This window comes from Lytechinus pictus, chromosome 11 (assembly GCF_037042905.1).
Source record: "Lytechinus pictus isolate F3 Inbred chromosome 11, Lp3.0, whole genome shotgun sequence".
NCBI classification, from domain to species: Eukaryota; Metazoa; Echinodermata; class Echinoidea; order Temnopleuroida; family Toxopneustidae; genus Lytechinus; species Lytechinus pictus.
In genome coordinates, this window is record NC_087255.1 from 10734025 (window position 1) to 10754765 (window position 20741).

The 20741-nt window shown below is 37.7% G+C and overlaps 1 protein-coding gene and 3 non-coding genes across 12 annotated transcripts in view; 3 read left to right on the forward strand and 1 right to left on the reverse strand.

Moving 5' to 3' along the window:
- LOC129270798 (sperm flagellar protein 2-like) overlaps positions 1-9127 on the reverse strand; it is a 58864-nt gene extending 49737 nt beyond the window's left edge. For 7 of the 9 annotated variants that reach the window (XM_064106715.1, XM_064106717.1, XM_064106714.1 and 4 more), the window contains exons 1-5: positions 8829-9055; positions 5611-5713; positions 4337-4589; positions 3044-3261; positions 2223-2396 (exon numbers count right to left, since the gene is read on the reverse strand). In XM_064106715.1, coding sequence (XP_063962785.1) covers positions 2223-2396; positions 3044-3261; positions 4337-4589; positions 5611-5713; positions 8829-8886 — 806 coding nt within the window. In that variant the 5' untranslated portion in view covers positions 8887-9055. Of the gene's footprint in view, positions 1-2222; positions 2397-3043; positions 3262-4336; positions 4590-5610; positions 5714-8828 lie in introns of all 9 variants that reach the window. The other 2 variants (XM_064106711.1, XM_064106710.1) reach the window with 2 other exon arrangements.
- Positions 9128-9919: 792 nt separating this feature from the next.
- TRNAT-AGU (transfer RNA threonine (anticodon AGU)) lies at positions 9920-9992 on the forward strand. The gene has a single exon. It is a non-coding gene; the product is annotated as a tRNA-Thr (tRNA).
- Positions 9993-11573: 1581 nt separating this feature from the next.
- TRNAT-AGU (transfer RNA threonine (anticodon AGU)) lies at positions 11574-11646 on the forward strand. Its single transcript has one exon. It is a non-coding gene; the product is annotated as a tRNA-Thr (tRNA).
- A 930-nt stretch (positions 11647-12576) lies between these two features.
- Positions 12577-12649, forward strand: TRNAT-AGU (transfer RNA threonine (anticodon AGU)). The gene has a single exon. It is a non-coding gene; the product is annotated as a tRNA-Thr (tRNA).
- Positions 12650-20741: the final 8092 nt, after the last annotated feature.

Here is a 20741-nt window from a genome sequence, read left to right on the forward strand (position 1 = left end):
TTACTATAAATTAGCTTTTACATACATGTATGAGGCTGTTCTCATTACGCTTTCTAAAACTAGTTTACTGGAAACCGATTCAGGAAACCACTTTGGAAGATCGCTTTGCTAGCGTTCCCACTTGATCACACGAAAGTGGTTTTCAAAATCACTTCACGTAAAGCGCTCTTGTTGCTATGGAAACGCTCTCAGTGGGGTGACACGTTTCGCGCGAAATTCGAAACCGCAGCACAGGCATTCTACACCTGTCGTGTGGAGTAGCGCGCTCAAAATGTGCGAAGATTGCTTCCCGAAGAAAGGTTGTGTCCTCACTTACGCTAAAACCAGTTTAACGAGGCAAAGCGATCTTGAAAACTACATCGCGAGGTGGTTTTCCAAACTGGTTTGGGAGATTGCTTCCAAGACCGCTTCGACCGTTCTCACTACGCGTTAAACTAGTTTCCACTAAACTAGTTTCCAGTAAACTAGTTTTAGGAACGTAGTGAGAACAGCCTCTTAATTCAATTCCACAATCTATTCAAAAAGTGCATATTTACAGCAGGAAGGAGGTTGAAATTAGGGATGCTTACATCACATTTTTCAATCTAATTACATTTCATTATGTCAGTTAAAAATCACCATTTAAAAATTCAGTACAATACAGTCAAATTTGAAATGGGATGAACATGTAGGTGAAATTCTTAGGAAGTGTAATAGGAAACTATATGTTCAGATCACTCAAGCAATATGGAATGCCCGTTGAAGACCTAAAAACTGTCTTTGTTGGATACATCCGTCCCTTATTAGAATATTGCACACCAGTTTTCAATGGGGCTTTGACCAAACAACAGATCGCTGACCTAGAAAGAGTACAGAAAAGAGTCTGCAAAATTATATTAGGACGTAACTACTCGTCGTATGAAGATGCTTGCCAAACAATCAACCTTGAAACTCTGGATTCTAGACGGAAAAGTCTTGCTCAAAAATTTGCTAAATCTCTTACAATCAATCCACACTGCAAAACTTGGCTCCCTCCTCCCAAAAGGCTAGAAATTTCACTAAGGAAAATCCCTAAGTACAATCAATTCAAATGCAAAACCAGCCGATTCCGAAATAGTCCCATCCCCTACTTCATAGACTTACTAAACGAGAACTAGATAAATTTGTTGACCCCCCCCCCCCCCCGGACGATATGATAGATATAGATTTCTTTATTTGCTAGGATAGCCATCCTCTATCTATACAGCCTTGCCCCACTCAGTCTACTCTGTACTTAATTTGTTGTCATACATGCATACCTTTTGTTTTTAATCTTCGCCACTATTTTCTTCATCTTTCTGGCCCAATCCTCTCCCTTTCCCCTTACTCACTTTTTCTCTGTCTGTCTCCCTATGCTGTCTTTATCCTTCCCCATCTTCTCTTTTCTAATACTTTTCATCCATGCATGTACAATGTGCCTCATTGTGGTGGTTATAATTTGCGTACTTAATATTTATAATGTTTTTTGTATTTGGTATATTGGTGATTTTTTTTACCTGATTGCTAAGGAAGCATGAATGCTTGTAAGCAAGCAACCAGAGGACCAACGGCTTAAGGTCCTCTCCGAAGGACCTGGTACTGAGGATTAATGCCTTACCAAAGGGCACTAGCGCACCAAGTGGGAATCGAACCCGGGTCACCGGAATACGAGTCCCCCGCTCTACCGACTGAGCTATCGCGCCTCCTAACCTTATCAAATCTGTTTCGTTACTTTTTGTAAAGTTACATCAGAATAAGTAGTATCTTTTAAACTTTCCCCAAACATTTTCTCTCTAGTCCAGTACAATGTATGATTTTATTTACTTTCAACAATTTATTTCCTTGTATTATAATAAGAAGTACTAGTAATTTTATATCATTTCATGTATGTATTTGGGTATTATTCTATTGTAAATTGTACACATGTTTTTATTCAGCCTTTGGCTGCGAGGCATGTTTTTAATAAACCATTATTGAATTGAATTGAATTTACTTGTTATTTGCTTCGTTAACTGATAACCTATTGCAAAGAGAGATATAGTCTGGACTAGAGAGAAAATGTTTGGGAAAAGTTTAAAAGATACTACTTATTCTGATGCAACTTAATAAAAAAGTTACGAAACAGGTTTTGATAAGATAGTTTCCTGAAAAGTCAAGGAATAAATTTACGAAAAACTTTATAGGAACCAGCTATTGTATCTGATTTAACAGTCACGACCCCTCACCGTTCATCCTGAGTCTCAACACCGACAGGAACATTGCGACTGATCTGCTGCTCAAAGGCTGCAATCTCCTTGCTGGTGTTCTCTGCCTCCTTCTTCCTGGCAAGTTCCTTCCTCACAGCTATCGCCCTCAGGGTTTTGTTGGGCGGGGGCTTGGGGATCTCCACAGTGGCAGCCCTTTATGGATGAATTAAGGGGGAAAACAAGGTCAATTTTAGATTAAATACATAGGATAAAGAGCCTGTCTGAGATATTATATCAGAGAAATAGAGAGATGTATATCTTGAGATGTATATAGAAAGATGTTAGCAATGCTAGCTCGACGATGATTACGATCATGATGGTGGTGGTGGTGGTGGTGGTGACTGCGATGGTGTTGATGATAATGATAAAGATGATGATGGTGATAATGATGATGATGATGACACTAATGATGATACTAATGATGGTTATATTACTATTGATGATACTGATAATGATGACGATGATGACGATGGCGACTGTGATGATAATAATGACAATTGTGATAATGAAAATGATTGTGAATGATGGTGATAACCCATTAAACATATGTGACAGACGTACCAGACGTACCAAATAAAACAGCTGTGTTTGATGCCAAAAAGTATAACTGGTGCATAAAATAATGACCTCATAAATATCACATCATAAAAAAAAATGAAAATAAGGATAACAGCAAGTATGTTTTCTTGACACAATTTTGGAGACAAATAAACAATTGAGTAAAGGCAGTCAATAGACTAAAAGGGGAAAAAATGTGAAAGTTAAATCATGTCTATAAAAAGATAACTTCTTGTTCTTACTTGATGCGAGCCACAAGCTCGGTCTGTCTCTGCCTGGCTTGTGCAGCCTTCTGCAGCTCAAACATCCTCTGTTCCTGTTGCCACTGCCGACGACGCTCCTCCTCCTCGTATTTGGTGCGGAACTCGACGTCCAGATGGCTCCTCTTCCTTTCCCGGAACTTGTCCACAAGTTGATCGAGATTGATATCTGTCTGACGTGGTGTCAGGATCTTTAGTCTCTGTATAAGGATATATTTATAATTTAATGAATGTGAGAATGACATACTTCCACAATAATTCAAAATATGAAAAGACAAACACAAAAAGTTAAGTCTAACATCAAGTCATGCTCAAGCACCATTGCGCATTGTGAAGAGCCCGGCCGGCCCGGGGGCCACTTCCATTGACGAGTGGATACCATGCGCGACCATGGGGTCTTGAAAAGCACCCTGAATACGTATTTTCCATATTCTGAAAATGCACCTCTTAACAAGTATTGCGTGTGAAACCCTACCCTTAACAAGTATTGGAAACAAAACAATACCATTGGCAAGTATTCCCTGAAATGAACCCCTAAACAAGTATAGCGATATTTTAATTGTTATATGTCACAGACGTCGGTTTTACATTTACCTACATCATTGGGTTTAGTACGGCCCCATCTCCCACACCTCGCGCAAGTCGGACTCTACGCACGTACTTGTATAGTGTTGATTGTTAATGTTAGGGCAAAAAGTACATCCTTTATTTTCAAGTATTTATACTAAAAAAAAAAATTGACCCCTAAACACGTAGCTTTCCTAGCAAAATAGATACCCTTTTTCATTATTTCAGTGTTTTTGACACCCTTATTACGTTACGTACGATAAACATGCCCTATCTTGAAAAAGACATCCTTTTTACGTGTTTTTTTTGGTTCGCGCATGGTATCCACTCGTCAATGTAAGTGGCCCCCCGGGGTGGCGAGGCATCATCTTTTCAGCACAATCTAATTTGATATGTGATGCATTGTCTACTGCATTGAATTGGAAATTAAATTTGTGATTGTGAGTCACACTTAACTCTTCCCAAAACAGCCCCTAAATACAAGAATGAAAATGAGTACTAGTTATCAGTAGCAGTGTTAACAGCTTCACTAGCAGGAAACTAATAAGTGGGTATTAAATCTCTCTTTAGTCATCACTTTAAATGAGAAATGAAAGAAGAGGAAAGAAAACAAAAGTTTTTGTAATCTCACATGTCAGATAACCTTGACATGACATGAATATTTATTTTCTTTTACTATCCCAATTACAGAACTAGTTTCAATCTTACCTCTCCATACGGAACTCTTTCCATGCTCTCCAATTTGACCGGCGCCCTCGGGCGCATGGTCTCCATGGCCACGCCCGTCAGATTAGCCGCCTCCTTGTTCTGGAGGGCGATGTAGAGCTGATACATGAGACGGGTTGCCACGCCCGCCTTCTGGGTCATGACATCCCTGGCCACATTGGTGTCAAAGGGCACCTCCAGCAGACGGAAGGTCGGCTCAAGCCGGGTGAAATTGTTGAGCTTGGAGTCCGATGTTCTGATCAATGCAGGAAAGGTAATGAAGAGATTATTTAAGTATTGGTCTAAAAATGACAAAACATGGGCATATCAAAATCTACATTCAGAGAGACCATAGTATAATACTGGTCATTGCATTTAAATCCCTAGGGTACACTGCCAAATGTCTGGGTTTTGACACATTCCAGGGTACATTTCTTTTCTAAAACACATTACATTCAATTACTTGCAATAGTATAAGAGACAATACAGCATGCACCAATTATACAACTCCCAAGAATGTTCTGTAACCTGATTGGTCCAAATCGGATCACATGATATTCAGCGAATTGCACTATTGCATCCAAACTGCACTATCCTGCACTCTGACGTCAGAGTGCAGGATAGTGTGAGTTCTGGAATTATCTAGAATGTACATGTAGATCAAATATACATGTAGCACTCAGGGCAACTCAGTAACATGGGTGAGGGGGGGGGGGTGTATAAAATAAACAATACACGCATTCTTGTGCATAGAGGACCTAAATAATGAACTCTGTGCTCGACTCGCCAAATGAATATACTGCACTCGGTCCTGCGGACCTCGGTGCGGTATATCCATTGGCTCTTCTCGCACATCGTTCATTATTTGGCCATGCATACACGCGCTTACATGCATTATGTGTATAATATTGTCTACTCATCAAAGTTTCAATTCACATTTCAAATATTGCCATGCACCCCCTTTTTTCCATCCATGTATTTGAGTGTGCAGTGCATATGTGCAAAGGCAAAATAATTCAGACCCTCTTGGTGATTCCAATGATATTCAACATAGATGTACACCAAATTTTTGGTGCAATTTTAAACATGTTCTGATCATTTGAAGGCAGTTTCCTCCACAAATTGATCTCATGACCATAGCCCTTTATCATGGAACATACAGCTTTGTGATTATTTGTGGAACTGGTTGTTTAGTTTAATCATACACAATATTCAATGCAATCAATCGCTATGCCTTACATTACGGGGGGGGGGGGGAAGATGTTTATCTCACTTACTTGTTTTGAGAGAAGAATTCAAAGTCATTTTGAAGTTGATGCCTCTTTAAGACTTCACCGATCAAGAAACCATTGGCACATGCCTCAGCAAAGTTTGTGTCATCTATGAATGAAAACAAAAAGATCATAAAGTATACATCAGAAGTCAACGATTCCTTCTCTAAAAATTTGACATTTCTGAACGATTTAGACAATTCATAAGAGTCTTCTTTTTTCAACTACTATATTTTTTTCTTAATAACTTTTGTTAATCACCTGCTGAAAGTCTATTCCACTTTGTGGGTGAATGCATACACCGTAGCCTTTAATCAGCCGATCAAATAACCTTCTAATTAAAAGTTCTATCAACCACTTCCCAGAGGATGCCCTAAGAGTAAGAGTGCTGCCATGCCAATGAATACACCATCTCATCTTCTTGTGGCACGTACCAGACTTATCCTCTTCGGTGTCATTGATGTCTCGTACCATCTTCAGTTTGTCTATGATATACTTTTCAAGGAAACACCTTGTCAATCAAACTGCTGCATACCATCACTAAAAAGTAAGTCAGCACACCAACTTACATTCCACTTGCTGCAACCCGAGGCTTGCAGTTCTCAGGTGAATGGTGGCATTCAACACAGGAGAAGCTAGCAAAAAATTTGTCTGGCTATGTCGTCTAAAACTATTAAGAAGGGGGACCGCATGTGGCATGTCTGCGCACCTCGACCGGCTCTGAAAAGTCTAACTTTCAAATCAAAAGAAGACACCTTCACACCGCGCCATAGACCAAAAGCTTCGATCTCTGTTATATTGGTTGTTCCGCTGAACTCTGTTGGCTCCACTCACCAATTACAGAGACCGAAGTTCTAACTTTATCTGTAGACTGTACAGGGACTCAATGGCAGAAATAGCAAAGTTAAAAAAAAACTCCCACAAACAATTTTAAGCTTGTTATTATTACCAAAGTACATAACCTATTACGACCGCCAGCTTGACGACCGCCGTATTTATATAGTACCCATGAACTAATTTCTTACCCTATATTCCTGCCTGGAAAATGGTTAACATCAATTTCTTGTTCTAGACGTCTTTTAAAATTTCTGTGTAGATCTGACGTTAGATCAAGGCCTAATTATCTTAGAATATAAAGTGAAAAATCAAAGAGCCCCATGGGGGGAATTGCATTGCAAACCACCTAATCATAATGGCGGGTGCATGATCGCGAGCCGTCTATGTACGAGGAGAAACTATAAAAAATTAAAAATGTTTAAAAACTAAAAGTAAAGTCTAAAAACAGACAGCTGCCGCGCCATCACCCATGGGTTCATATCATCTCGCGTGCGAAGGAATATCAGTCATATGTACGCGACACACACGACAAGTCAAAAAGATAGTGGGCTTTTGCCCACATAAAATATCACCAATAATCTGGTATTTCACATTCTGCTATGACACTTACCGAATCATTTAGATCCTTCCGTGACTTCTCCTTGAAGTTTTTTCTTAAAAATATGTATATTTTCTTGATCTTTAGTGAAATTTCACGGAGATAAAATTTGGTCAGCGTAGATATCAATTTTCGCCTAAAGAGGGCGCGCGATTTATATTCATATCAAAGACACGACAAGGGAAAGATTAGGAACCTACACTATTTTACACGCAAATCGACGCAAGGCATTACGCGAAGTCCGTGAAGTGTCCAATCTTTTTATTGTATAGACTTTGGTATACCGTGACGTTCATTACTACTGCTTGTACTGCTGGTTTCGTTCCAGGCATGTGTATTTAAAAAAAAAAAATTATATTAGTAATCGTTTTAAATTAATTGCAACAAAAGTGTTATCATCGCCAATAGTAATCCTGAATTATGTTTTTGAAGGTATTTTATTTATTGGTGCCCATAATTAGTAAATTAATCATAAGAATTGCGCATTCAAAGAATTTAGACACACTCACAGTTATAAAATTACCGAGGAGCTGAATCAAGGTTGTGAAATTTATTAGCGCCACCAACGGGCTTCCTTGTATTTCCGTAGAAGAGACAAACGAAGTCACTTGCTAGGCCGAGGTAAGCGAAATTTGCTCTTTTTAAATGAAATGAGTTAAATATCATATGTATAATTTTGTTATGTATTGCTACTTACCGGAAAGAGCCCCGGTGCGTAGCGAGAAGGAGTTTCGGCAAATATTACTTCAGCAATGAAGCAATGTTTGCCGACTACTTCGAAATCTACGGTCAGACACGGTCCGGTGTACGAGGTTCGTATATATGTACGAACCTCGTATTAGTGTGAGTGCCGCGCCATATGTCTATAGCTCAATAAATATAACGTTGTCATTGGTCGGGAGGATTGGAACTGGAGTTGAACTCAATATATTGTCACTCACATCATTCACAGTTTACGCCCACCAGTCAGACAAAGACTCCAAGTCAGAATCAGATAAAGACAAAATTTAAAAAATGGAGGCCGAAAAAGAGTCAAACTCAAATCAAAAGACAAAACAAAAAGTCAAAACAAGGTGACTCAAGCCAAGGGTAGACCAAAAGCTTCGGTCTCTGTTATGTTGGTTGTTCAGCTGAACTCCGTTAGCTTCATTCACCAAATACAGAGACCGAAGTTCTAGCGCGATCTGTACAGGGGACTCAATGGCCATATGTTTATGTACTTAAGATCGGATAAAACGGGGAAGTGAATTTGCGCGACAGCCGAGGTAAGTAAGTCACTGTTTTTGTTCCTTTTAACTTGATTTTTCTCCGTTTTTTGGCAATTAATGCCAAGAGGGAATATTAATTTGCATTTTGGTCGCGTAAATTTTCAAAATTTTTATTCATTAAACTTTAAAGACAAAAATTGAAGAGCCCCGACGGGGGGATTTTGCATTGCAAGTCCCCTAATGGTGGCTGCACGCTAGTGAGCCGTCTGTGTACGAGGAGAAATTTAAAAAAAAAAAAAAAAGTTAAAAAACTCCTCGAAACAGACGGCTGCCAGCTGTCTAGGCCTAGACAAGGGTTAACAAATCATTAACATATCTAAAGGGCTCACAGATATTTCTGCGCTTCACCAGATTGATATGCTTATTGTTTTCAGTACCATTTAGTGTAATGTAGGCGTAAGCGGATATAATTTTTGTGTCATTCTTTTTTGTCTATTTTCGACTCACTCCAAAAGACCCACGACCCACATTAAACTGAATACATGGGACTGATCAATCAATTAACGGCACTCGTAACTTACCGACTTGCTGCGACACTCTCAGCTCATCATTGAGCCAACGGCAAAGAATTTCAGTCATTTTAAAATATTTGTATAGCTAAATTATGCTAAAATCTTGCTTTCTTCATTAGAAGTCGATTCCATTTCTTACAAGCCGTGTAAATCATGCATTTTTATCAAAACCGTTCGCGAGCAACAGCGGAAAAAGTTCTTGGCAACGGTTTGTTTGTTTGCGCAGTAATTTCTCCACTAAGCCAAAGTACGAAGTAGTTCTGTGCGAGCTCGAGCGAGGCAAGGATATCGATGGTCTTTGCTGAAGTGATTGTTTTGCAGATGGATGAGGTTGCACATAAACTTAAAGGTAGCTAAATTAAAGCTTATCCACCTCGGCTCTATGGCGTTGCAGGATAAATAATTAATTATCATAGTATCGCCAAAAAGATTCAAATTTTGACCACGAAAAAAATGACAAGCAACAACAATAACAAAAAACCTCAGTACTAATTGTCATAACTTCAATTAAAAACAGACTACCACGAGTTATTTTTCGATCAAAATAAAATATTCGAAAAAATTACTCATTTTGCATTTGAGGAAATAAATCTGCCCCGGAAATTTGAATAATTCTATGGAGCAAAACAATGGATATATAATATAGCGAGTCTGTATTAAGATATTAAGAAAAACAATGAAAGAGGCTCCAATCTGTAAAGTGAAAATGATATACCTCGCTATAAAAAGTTGGGGTCTTATAATGTGCTTTTATGTGAGCAAGTTATTGGGTTTTTTTTAACGCTTTGGAAGGTACGCCGATGTGGGGGATGTGGGGGATACTCAAGCCCCCCCCCCCCCATTTAAAGAATACAGATTAAGGGATGCAATAATATCTTTTTAGGAGTGGGATCTATTCTCAAACTCTTTAATGGTGAATTGAATCTTTATTTGCACTCTTTCCTTAATCTAATCTGGCCCCGTAAGGGGATAATATCCCATTGTACATCAGTATCTTATAAGAAATTAAGAGATTTGTTTTGGTCAAGCTCAAAGATGATGAGATAAGTCTAAAGATGTTGTACTAGAATGCCATCATGATCACCGACAGGTATGTGAGCGGCGCTGTGGCTTAGCGGTTAAAGCGCCTGTCTAGTAAACAGGAGATCCCCGGTTCAAATCCGGGCAGTGCCTATTTTTTTCATTATTCGGCACAGTTAGGATTTATCTTACTCCTTGTTGTAATAATGTTAACCGATTTTGAAATCGTCACAACAGCCAAGGGATGATCTTTGTGTCATTTCGGAGACCTGGAATATTCAATTTTTGGTGAGTGGATTTCTGATGATAATGGCGATAATGCAAACGTTTGATCTTTGATAGGCATATATTTGATTCGTTATCTTTTGTTTCATGTAATTCACACAATTAAAACATAAAAAACAACATTTGTACCAACATCAAATTCTTTCCAGGAGAGATGGGTGGTTAATTAATCCTAATTTTTGTGCATGCAAGAAAATCCTCATGAAATATAAAATAGCACAATAAAATTCCACAGACTTGCGGCAGCATATGGATCCACGCACCCATGCACGTATAAAGGCACTGAAGTCTAATCCGGACATAAACTGGGTTCCAAATGAAACTGATCAAACTTCACAAGCACACTTCAAAAATTCCACTCAGTCGAAATTAACAAAACTTTGACACAGCTAGGCTGGTTTCACTTCTACTTCTACGACGATACTCAGCAGGATCCATAAGTCAGGATGTAGTGCTAAGGAAATATCTTGGGTGCTCATCTGCAGTGCATACTTGTTGGTGCTTTTAAACATTGTGCTGTTTGTGCAAGTAAAAATCTAGTTCCTTGGTTTAGATGTTGGGTGGAAGCGCCCCCCTGAAGGCCTGGCAATGAAGGGGCATCAAGGATGGTTTTGGTAAGCGCAATAATAAGCTTCAATAATCTCTATTAAGCACATGTCAATAATTAAGAGATCGGTTCAATCACAAAAGGTCTGTAGCCCCTCAAATCATTATTGGTTCTGGAATCCAATTAATGAAAACGAGATGGGATCAAACAAACTATACCAGTTTATTAAAGTTCACAGTATATGACCATTCACATGTTTAATTGATTGCATCAATAACTAAGAAGTTGCTGAAGTTAAAATTAACATTTTAAACACACCTATTGATGTCAAAGAAGCAGTAAGTATGAATGGACTCAATAGCAGTCAAGGAAAGAATGACCATTAGGCTAAAAAAACAAATTAATTACCGCAATAACTAAGAAGTAACTGAAGTTAAAATTAACATTTTAAACACACATATTGATTTAAAAGAAGCATACAGCATGAATGGACTCAATAGCAGTCAAGCAAAGAATGACCATTAGGCTTTACAATCCCATTTACTTTTCAGTGGTCTTTCTTTTGCCATTTTGTGACTTAGGATTTCGGAACCTATTGATTTGATGGGATGCAGCCTCCTTGCATTAAACCAATCTCTTAATTATTGACACGTGTTTAGTAAAACTTATTGAAGCTGGCCTGAGTCAAAATTGTGTTCAATTTGACTGAGTTGAGTTTGTGTAGTGCGCTTGTAAAGTTTGATAAGTTTCTTTTGGAACCCAGTTTAGTTCAGTGGCACAATGATGTAGGACCCTATTCCCATTTTCAAATGAATGAAATTGTTCTGGAAAGCTGACGAGATTAATCTGGAGATCAATGAAAATAATTGCAAAGCTATAAAGCCTTCACTCTTTCTGTAAGTGGCGCTGTGGCTTAGCGGTTAAAGCGCCTGTCTAGTAAACAGGAGATCCCCGGTTCAAATCCGGGCAGTGCCTAGTTTTTTTCTTTTTTCAGCACGAGGATTTATTATCTTGGCCAGGTGGTATCTTGGACATATCACGTTTTGTATTCATTGTTTTTCTTTTTATTTCTCAAATCATAACATATTCAATATGATTATGTTTTTTAACGAAATATCAGATACATTGGCAAATCAAATAAAGTTGTCTGCCTTTCATGCGGGACACTAATATGATAATTATTATCGATATAGTGCCTTATGTGTCAATTTTTCAAGGCAAGACATGAAAAGGAGATTTTTCAAACAAAATAGGTTGCATTTGATTTTTACTAACTGAAAAATGATAGAGGGCGACTGTCCCCCATCTATCTTAAAAGTGTCGTTATTATGCATCACCTCCTGGGGCACCATAGACGAGGCTTATTTGGAGAAATAAAATGTAAATATTACATGCAATTTATATTCAAACGCGTCTTGATATCAGTTGCATTTCAAGAAATAATCACATTAAGTCACACAAGGATAGTCTGTTTCACAAAAAAAAAACTTTCTGAAAATATAAGTAACACAGATAACGGCGGCACATGGGACTTTGCCCCCCCCCCCCTCCTTCATTCCACTCTTTTCGCAGGAAAATGTGTATTGTTCATTCTTTGTTGGATATGTTCTCCTTTTTTATGGCCTTGATGTCCTTCACGGGGGTAGAGTGCATTTTATTCTTTTAGGAGTTAGCGCCCCATCAATGCACCCTTAAATGGCGAAAACCCGGGGAAAAGAAATTGGAAACTTTGTGCATCCCGTCCGACCCCGCCCACGTAAGGCATTGAACCGCACTGACCGTTAGAGTTCAATGACGTAATAGCCTTTGTAAATTGCATGCAATTGTTCTGGATAGGAGCTGACGAGGTTAATAATCTGGAGATAAAAAAATTGGTGCAAAACTTTGCCTCGCATTTTCGTAAGCGGCGCTGTGGCTTAGCGGTTAAAGCGCCTGTCTAGTAAACAGGAGATCCCCGGTTCAAATCCGGGCAGTGCCTACTTGTCTTTTTTTTTTTTTTAAATAAGTCAATGTAGAAAAAAAATAAGCCCCTATCCGATTAAGCGCGAAGCTTTGTGCTACAGATCGAAGTCAGGTGGATAAAAAAAAATGACGTTCCTTAATTGTGGAATTCTAATGAAAATGGGGATAAAGACGATATATATTTTGGGACATGTACTTTGACTTTTTTAGCTATCTTTTGTTTCTTTTTTATTATTCAAAAAGATGCAACTTATGTGAAAGCTAGAAGGGAAAGGGTATTTTTCTATTCACTTCAAGAGAATTAAATCGTAAACATTCTAATCCCCACTCTATGTGAAAACGTTAAAGCAAGTCAGGAAAATATATAGCTTTAAAATGGCCTACACGTTTTTAAAGAAAGAGCTACATATATATAGTTTCACATGATATGTCACTTTCATTGATAATCAATTTTTAGATTTTCACTCTCAGTGCATACGTGAATAAATCTGTAATTGATTTTCTTTATGGGATCTGTCAACTCTTTGAGATATGATCTATTTTCAAGGGACAAATCCGATGCAACAGAAAGTTGATTTGAATAAAAAGAGATGAATCCAACAAGTATAACACTGAGAATTTCATCAAAATCGAATGTAAAGTGAGAAAGTTATGGCATTTTTAAGTGTCGCTTAATTTCACCAAAAAAATTACATTCACACCCTGGTCGGTATGCAAATGAAAGGGCTGATGATGTCATCTACTCACTATTTCTGTTGTATGTTAATGTTATTATAATGATGTATGAAATATTCAAATGTCCTCGTTGGCCTCCCTGAGCACATGGAATTACCACGGTTTTTTTTTTTTTTTTTTTAAATAAAATATGGTTCAATCAAGTTTATTTCTTATCGGCAAATCTGTAAAAACTTGAAATACGAACAATTGAAAAAAAAAAGAGAAATTAAAGTAAGGGCCATCATCGACTATCATTTTTGCATGTCACTGAGTTGTGCACTGGTAATAATACCTCGTTAACATTTTGCTCTACGGCGGCCGTAAGCACGATTCGCTTATAAGATCGTAACAGCCGTACGGCAAGACTAAAACCGCCGTTTTCACATTTTTTTTGCATCAATATAGGTTTGAATAAAACAAAATTAATAAAACGGCTGTTTTCGACTCGCCGTACGACCGCCGTAGAGCAAATGTGATGGAGGTATAAGCAGGACTCCATAATTGTAGAAAACCTCTTCTAATGGGGAAAACCATGAGGTTTGATTGAGGTTTCTCTCTTATATATGTTTATATGAAAAGTTTGGTAGCAAAAGGGATTAGATCCACTTTGCACCATCATGTTTTTTTTTATTCTCCCATTGCAAAATTGGCATAATATACGTACAGCCCTGTTGTGTGAACATAAAATTGGGTATAAAAGAAATCTATACTCGTCTTCAATAAAAAAAAAATGGCATTGTGGATCTAACACTTTTTGGAAGCAAACTGATCCAATCTCTTTTGCATAAGAACGTGATTTTTCTTGGCCACTTTTATTCACGTTTTGATGGGATTTCGAACTTTTCTTTGGTATCATCGATCAGAACGACTAAAAGTCTACACATTGAGAAAAAAAAATCAAATTTGATGAAAAATGGATCTAACACCTTTTGCAATTGAGCTCTTCATAAGTAATGAAAGATCTTTCATTGTAGAAAACCCCTTTTGATCAAGAGTACAGTAAGGTTTTTGCCAGTGTCACAGTGTGTAATCTGCTATCGACGGATGTACTTGCTTTACACAGCTGGCAGTGAGTCTTGAGAGCAGTGATAAGGCTTTTCTTCCCGGCTTTTCTCCTGTGGAATAGGTGGGGTGATGAAGGCATGGTCTCCTACTTTCAGGGGCCGCAGAATTAACAATTTTGACAAAGTGGGGAGGGGGGGGGGCTGACCATGCAAAAAAAATAATTAAATGGTAATTTTTGCATTTCTGTATACAGTTTTGGAGAAAAAAGTGCGGGCCGGGGCTGACGCGTCGCAGCCCCCCCCCCCCCCCGTTTCCGCGCCCCTGATCATACATGGAATCAAATTATTTCTATTGTTATTGTGCGTCTGAGCATGTCTGAACTTTTCCCTCATGCAACGCAATAAAAATATTAGATCAGTAATCAATCTATTGAAGTAAACATAATTTCATATATTAGAACACACAAGTATAAGTTGGGAATGACAAAATTAATTCAATCATTGCATATTCATCAGGACAGACATAGAACTGTCTCAATAACATAATGAAAAACTTTGAATATTCATAACCTATTTCTTTTCCAACTTTGATCGAATATTCAGTTTGTTTTGGTTGAAAATGGTTTTGTCAAAATAAGTCAACATTTTTAAATCATCAAGTTAATAAATTTAAGCAAAGTCTATCAAGTAGCAGGAGTGTCAGTAGCATATATGAGCCCCCCCCCCCCCCCCAAAAAAAAAGGGGGTGGGCCGGGCTGGGAATATGGTGTATTGGGCAAAATTTCAACAACAATAATAGCTGCAAGAGAGCAAGTTTTTTCACCTTTAGTGATACATGTGGAGCGCCTCTGGCAGCAGTGTTGACTTTGAAAACAGAATGATCACAAAAACACCATTATGAAAAATACTGTTCATCGACCCCTACATGCAGGGGCGTAGACAACGGGGGGGATGAGGGGGATGCATCCCCCCCACCTCACAAGGTGGGGGGGATGGCATGTACAATCATCCCCCCCAGGTTTTGGGGAATGATATTTGGTTACTTAATAAGTCATAATGATGATAATAAGAGTAATAATAATAATGATAACAATTATAATATTAATAATAATAATAATTATGATGATGATAATAATAATCCTCATCATTATTGTAATTGTGTTTATTGTTATTAGCCGCATTCACACGGTGAAAGCCAATTCAGACGGTAAAAAAAAGAAAATCTTACAAGTATTTTGTGGTTATCTTGTGGTTTGGAAACCACAAGATAACCACAAGATTAATCGCGCATATTTTGCTGTGCGCGCAATCTCGTGGTGTGGAAACCAAAAGATAACCACGAGTTTTGCGTGTTCAAATGGGGCAAACCACAAGATAACCACAAGATAACCACAAGATTGGCTTTTAACGTGTGAAAATCAGAGATGCGGATTACGAGCGTACGCCGTGTTATGTGCGCATTACGTGCGGGGAGAGAAGGGACGCGCTAAGGCAGTTAGCTAGAAAACAAAAACACGTGGTGAGTCCGCTCAGCAGGAGGCCTTGTCTTCCTTAACTTTTTAATTATTTTTGTTTTATTTAAGATGCACTTTGTTTTGTATTCATTTAAAGTATGTTGATTGATGCATGAAGACATAAGTTTGAAATGTTTAAAGAAGTTTGTTTCATGTAAAGCGCAGTGTGAATTTACCCTGTATTGAAATGCGAGATAAAAGGAACCTATTAGTATTAGCATTATTATTTGTATTAGTATTATTTTTTATTTGTATTTGTATTATTATTATTATTATTATTATTATTATTATTATTATTATTATTATTATTATTATTATTATTATTATTATTATTATTATTATTATTACTATTATAAGACTGAGATCAAATAGAAGTAAATAATGCCCTAATTTGAAACGATGCAATGCCGTTATGGTTCCGATTTCTTCACAAACTTACAAAGCAGTATTGTTACTCCATGGATCATAGTGATACTGTTTATGTTTTTTGTATCTGTATGTTAATGAGCCGCCAGCCAATATCCATCTATGGATACTATGCCTGTTTCTTTGAGGTAAAAAAAAAGCATATAGTATGTACGTATTCATTATGCTTTATAATGAACAGACATATTGTTATTTGTTTGTTGTTTATGTGTTCTTTCACAAATGGCCACAGAGGCTGTTTTCATTCATAACCACATACCCATATCAAGACAACAAAGACTATACCTGCGTGTACACAGTTGACATTGGTTTTTTTTCTGAAGAGGTGTAACAGCAAAATTCACAGAGATAAATAAATACGTAGTGTGGTTCAATATGCAATACTATATATGTCAGTCCATTCTGTATTCGTATGCCACGGTGTGTAGATCTTGTCGATGTATGTCTGTCCATTCAAGGCGTAGTATGTGTGTGGTGCGCGCACCCGTGTGTGTGTGTGTGTGTGTGAGTATGTGTGTGTGTGCGTGCGCGCTTGTGTGTGTTATTTTACCTCATTAAGTATGCATCAGATTGCACGATTTCAAGTTCAAAATTGCAAAAGCTCCCTACCGTGGGAGGGGGGACACCCCCCTCCCACACCCTCCCCCCGCTCGGTCGCTTCGCTCCCTCGCTCGGGCGCTTCGCGCCCTCACTAGCGTTGGCAGCCCAGTCATCCCCCCCAGGTGTACGAACCTGTCTACGCCACTGCCTACATGTATAACAGTTGTTCATGATCATGATACATAAGACTTGTTGATTACCCTAATGTCCACATATCATGAACTAGATCCATAAAATTTCAGTTATGATATGATGGTAATTCAACAACGACCCCCAACATGGCCAAAGTACATTGACCCTAAATAACCTTTGACCTTGGTCATGTGACAGGAAACAATACAGGGTGTTATTTAAGTAATATTTGTTTCCAAGTCTCCTGAAATAGGACCATATACTTTGATTCAAAACGCCGTCGGGAAAGCGGCGCCTTTAGTCTCGCGCTGCTATATGCAGGCGAGACAAAATAAAATATTTCACCCCTTTTCCTTTCCTTCTTTTTTCTTGGTCATGAAAATGTTGGAGGGCCCATCAGAGTCCATGGCCCCCATTCTGTACACCATTCATTAGTGTCATGGATCGACAAAACCCTCACTCTAACTGATCTGCTCCAATGAGAATAACCGTTATCCAACTGAAAAGACCCCACTACACTGGAAAAACTTTGGTGTTAATTAAACACCAGCCTGGAATCTACATATGTCCACACTCAGTGTTAAACAACACCAGTTTTGTTTTGGTCTAACACCAGATAGGTGTTTATGCAACACCAATTCGTGTTGAAACAGCATCGGTTTGATTCTGAACTGGTGTTGTTTCAATACTTCTCTCGTGTGAACACCAGGCTGGTGTTAAATCAACACCAGAGTTTTTGTAGTGTAGTTTTTAAATACCTGTAAAACGACCTGAAATTCTACTCTCATGATTTATGATACTTGGTATCCTAGCTTACACACACACATCATGGCATCAGAGTGTGGTTTTTATAAAACTGTTAAGAGTTACAAACAACTCTACAAACATCTGGGCCCTATCTTGCAAAGAATTGCGATTGATCCGATCAAACTCAACCACGGAAAGCCAGCAACACCCACATCTAAAAATACATGTTTGTTCAAGAATATTTCAAGATATGATGTATTTTCTTTAATTAATTGATTTCTTGACAATTTGGTGTGTTTGCCTTTGTCACACAGGACATTTTGCAAATTTCCTGTAAACAAAATTATGACACTTACCATTGGTTGGATCAATCATAACTCTTTGTAAGAAGTGGCCTTGGTGACCTTTTCTTGCCAGCTACATAATTTAGGACAGAAAATTGGTCACCAGTTGTACTTAAAGTCATTCGTAACTAACAAACAGTTTTATGAAACACCCCCGTCCCACCTGAAGAGGATGTGAAACAATGCAATAAAAAGTAAATCCAGTTGACAAGTTTTATAATTAGTTCACAATTTTATTTGCAATATCAACCACAATGAGCAATGAGCTGACGTGTAAACACCTTTTGCTTCTTGTGCCATTTACATGAGTGAAATGAAAATAAAAATCCATACTTTATATGATACTACCACGAGCTAAAGCCAGGGCAAAAAGCGCTTTATAAATCCAGCTATTATTATGATACGATCTGAAATACTGGCTGTATATCAGGTCACAAAGAGGATAACTTGAAAAAACTTCATAGAGTCTTATTCTGCAAGTTCTGATACGTGCATAAAACAAATTCATGTGACAATTTCAAAATATATCCAACTGAAAAATCATTTAATTTCTTAAATAAATTGAGATGGATCTGTTTTGGTCACATACATTTTCACTTTGTAATCAGAGCCGGGGTATATTTAGTCTTGTCACTCTCTGGCGATCTTGGCTATATGGATTACGCATGTAACGGCAAAAAAATTCATAATGGTAGAAAGCATGGGAATTGCAGCACAGAGGATTATCCTTTGTCAATGGGCGTCGACAGTCGACGCCCAGAAAGTGATATATAATATCTATTATTATTCTATCTATTATTCACACTACTTAATTATGTTAATTTATTCATGAAATCGTACTTTTTGGTCTCAATCACTAAACAATTCTCGAGAGCCAAATCTTATGTGTAAATATTGTGGAAGCCTTGCTAAGAACACATTTTGTATTGACTTTGTGCATGAAATTTGGTTTTGAGAACAAATTTGTAACAAATGCTTACGCAGTTTCAAAATAATACATCACAGAACTGCATGTCAGACCCAAAATTGCTCAAAACCGTGAATGCGTGTATAAATGAATGCAAAATATCATTTACTCTTACTTTCACTGATGAAACTCAATTCATTTCATCTGGTTAACAGTCAGAATAGAGTTGCCAAAAATTTTCATCAAAACAATACAACATAAAGTGCAAAAACAAAGAAATACATAAAAAAATTCAAAACAACCAAACTACATACAACAAGTTTATGATAATGATTGTGGGGAACAACTGATCAGAATCCTACAAAAAGTGAAAAAATGATTATTTAATCAATTAGAGTACCTTTTTTTTTAATTTCACGCAAAACATTAACATAAGTAGTAAAGAGATTTTTCAAGCATAAAGCTTTTCCCAGTATGTGTTCTTTCTAATGTGTAAGTTCGCTCTTTCCAAAAAATCTATTCTCACAAGGAGAGCAAGCATAAGGCTTTGCCCAAGTATGTGTTCTTATATCATGTGATTTTACGAACTGGCTCAAACCTCGGCTGGTCTCGAAAACATTATTTTGAGATAATCCTGTCCAACGTTTGAATGTGTTTCAGAAATTCAAAACTTCACGCATTTAAAGAAACCAGATCAACTAATTTAAAGCATACATACTATTCTTTTATAATATGCAGAGTTTTGTCCGCAATTTGTAATTCATTCTCTAAATATTTAAAAAGAAGTACATCTGTGCATTTTAGAAGCTGCCAATTTCCCCCCCAAAAAGGGGACTTGAGCAAGTTCATGAAATCATTCATGCCATGCGCATGATGTTTTAGAGGCACAAACCCTGCGCAAAGCACATACACGCCGCATACTTGCAGCATCTAGGTCGGGTCTTTGACCTGAGCGCGCCATTCCAGAATCTTTATAGTACACAAAGTATGGTTTGGGCTAGTTTGTATAATCAAGGAGGGGGTAAAAAAAATTAAATATGCTGTTATTCTTTGCATAATACAAATTTTGATCTGAAATTTGGCAAATCGATAGAGTGAATCACAGACTTTTAGAATATGCAAACAAATAAATTTAGAAAATTTGACCGAAAATTAGGTTTGAGCTGCTTCGTAAGAATCACTAACGATATGACGGGTAAGACTGGTCTTTCTACAAAATATCTTCTCACAATGAGAGCAAACATAAGGTTTTTCTCCAGTATGTGTTCTTATATGATGGGTAATGTGTTTTTCTCAGAAAATCTCTCCTTACAATGAGAGCAAGCATAAGGCTTTTCTCTAGTATGTGTTGTGTTCTTATGATGTGAAGGGTAAGATGACTCTTTTGAGAAAATCTCTTCTCACAATGAGAGCAATAAGGTTTTTCTCCTGTGTTCTTAGATGACGGGTAAGACTGGTCATTCTACAAAATCTCTTCTCACAATGAGAGCAATTAAGCATAAGGTTTTTCTCCAGTATGTGTTCTTACACGATGGGTATAATGTGTTTTTCTCTGAAAATCTCTTCTCACAATGAGAACATAAGGTTTTTCTCCAGTATGTGTTCTTACATGATGGGTAATGTGTTTTTCTCAAAAAATCTCTCCTCACAATGAGAGCAAGCATAAGGCTTTTCTCTAGTATGTGTTGTGTTCTTATTATGTGAAGGGTAAGATGAC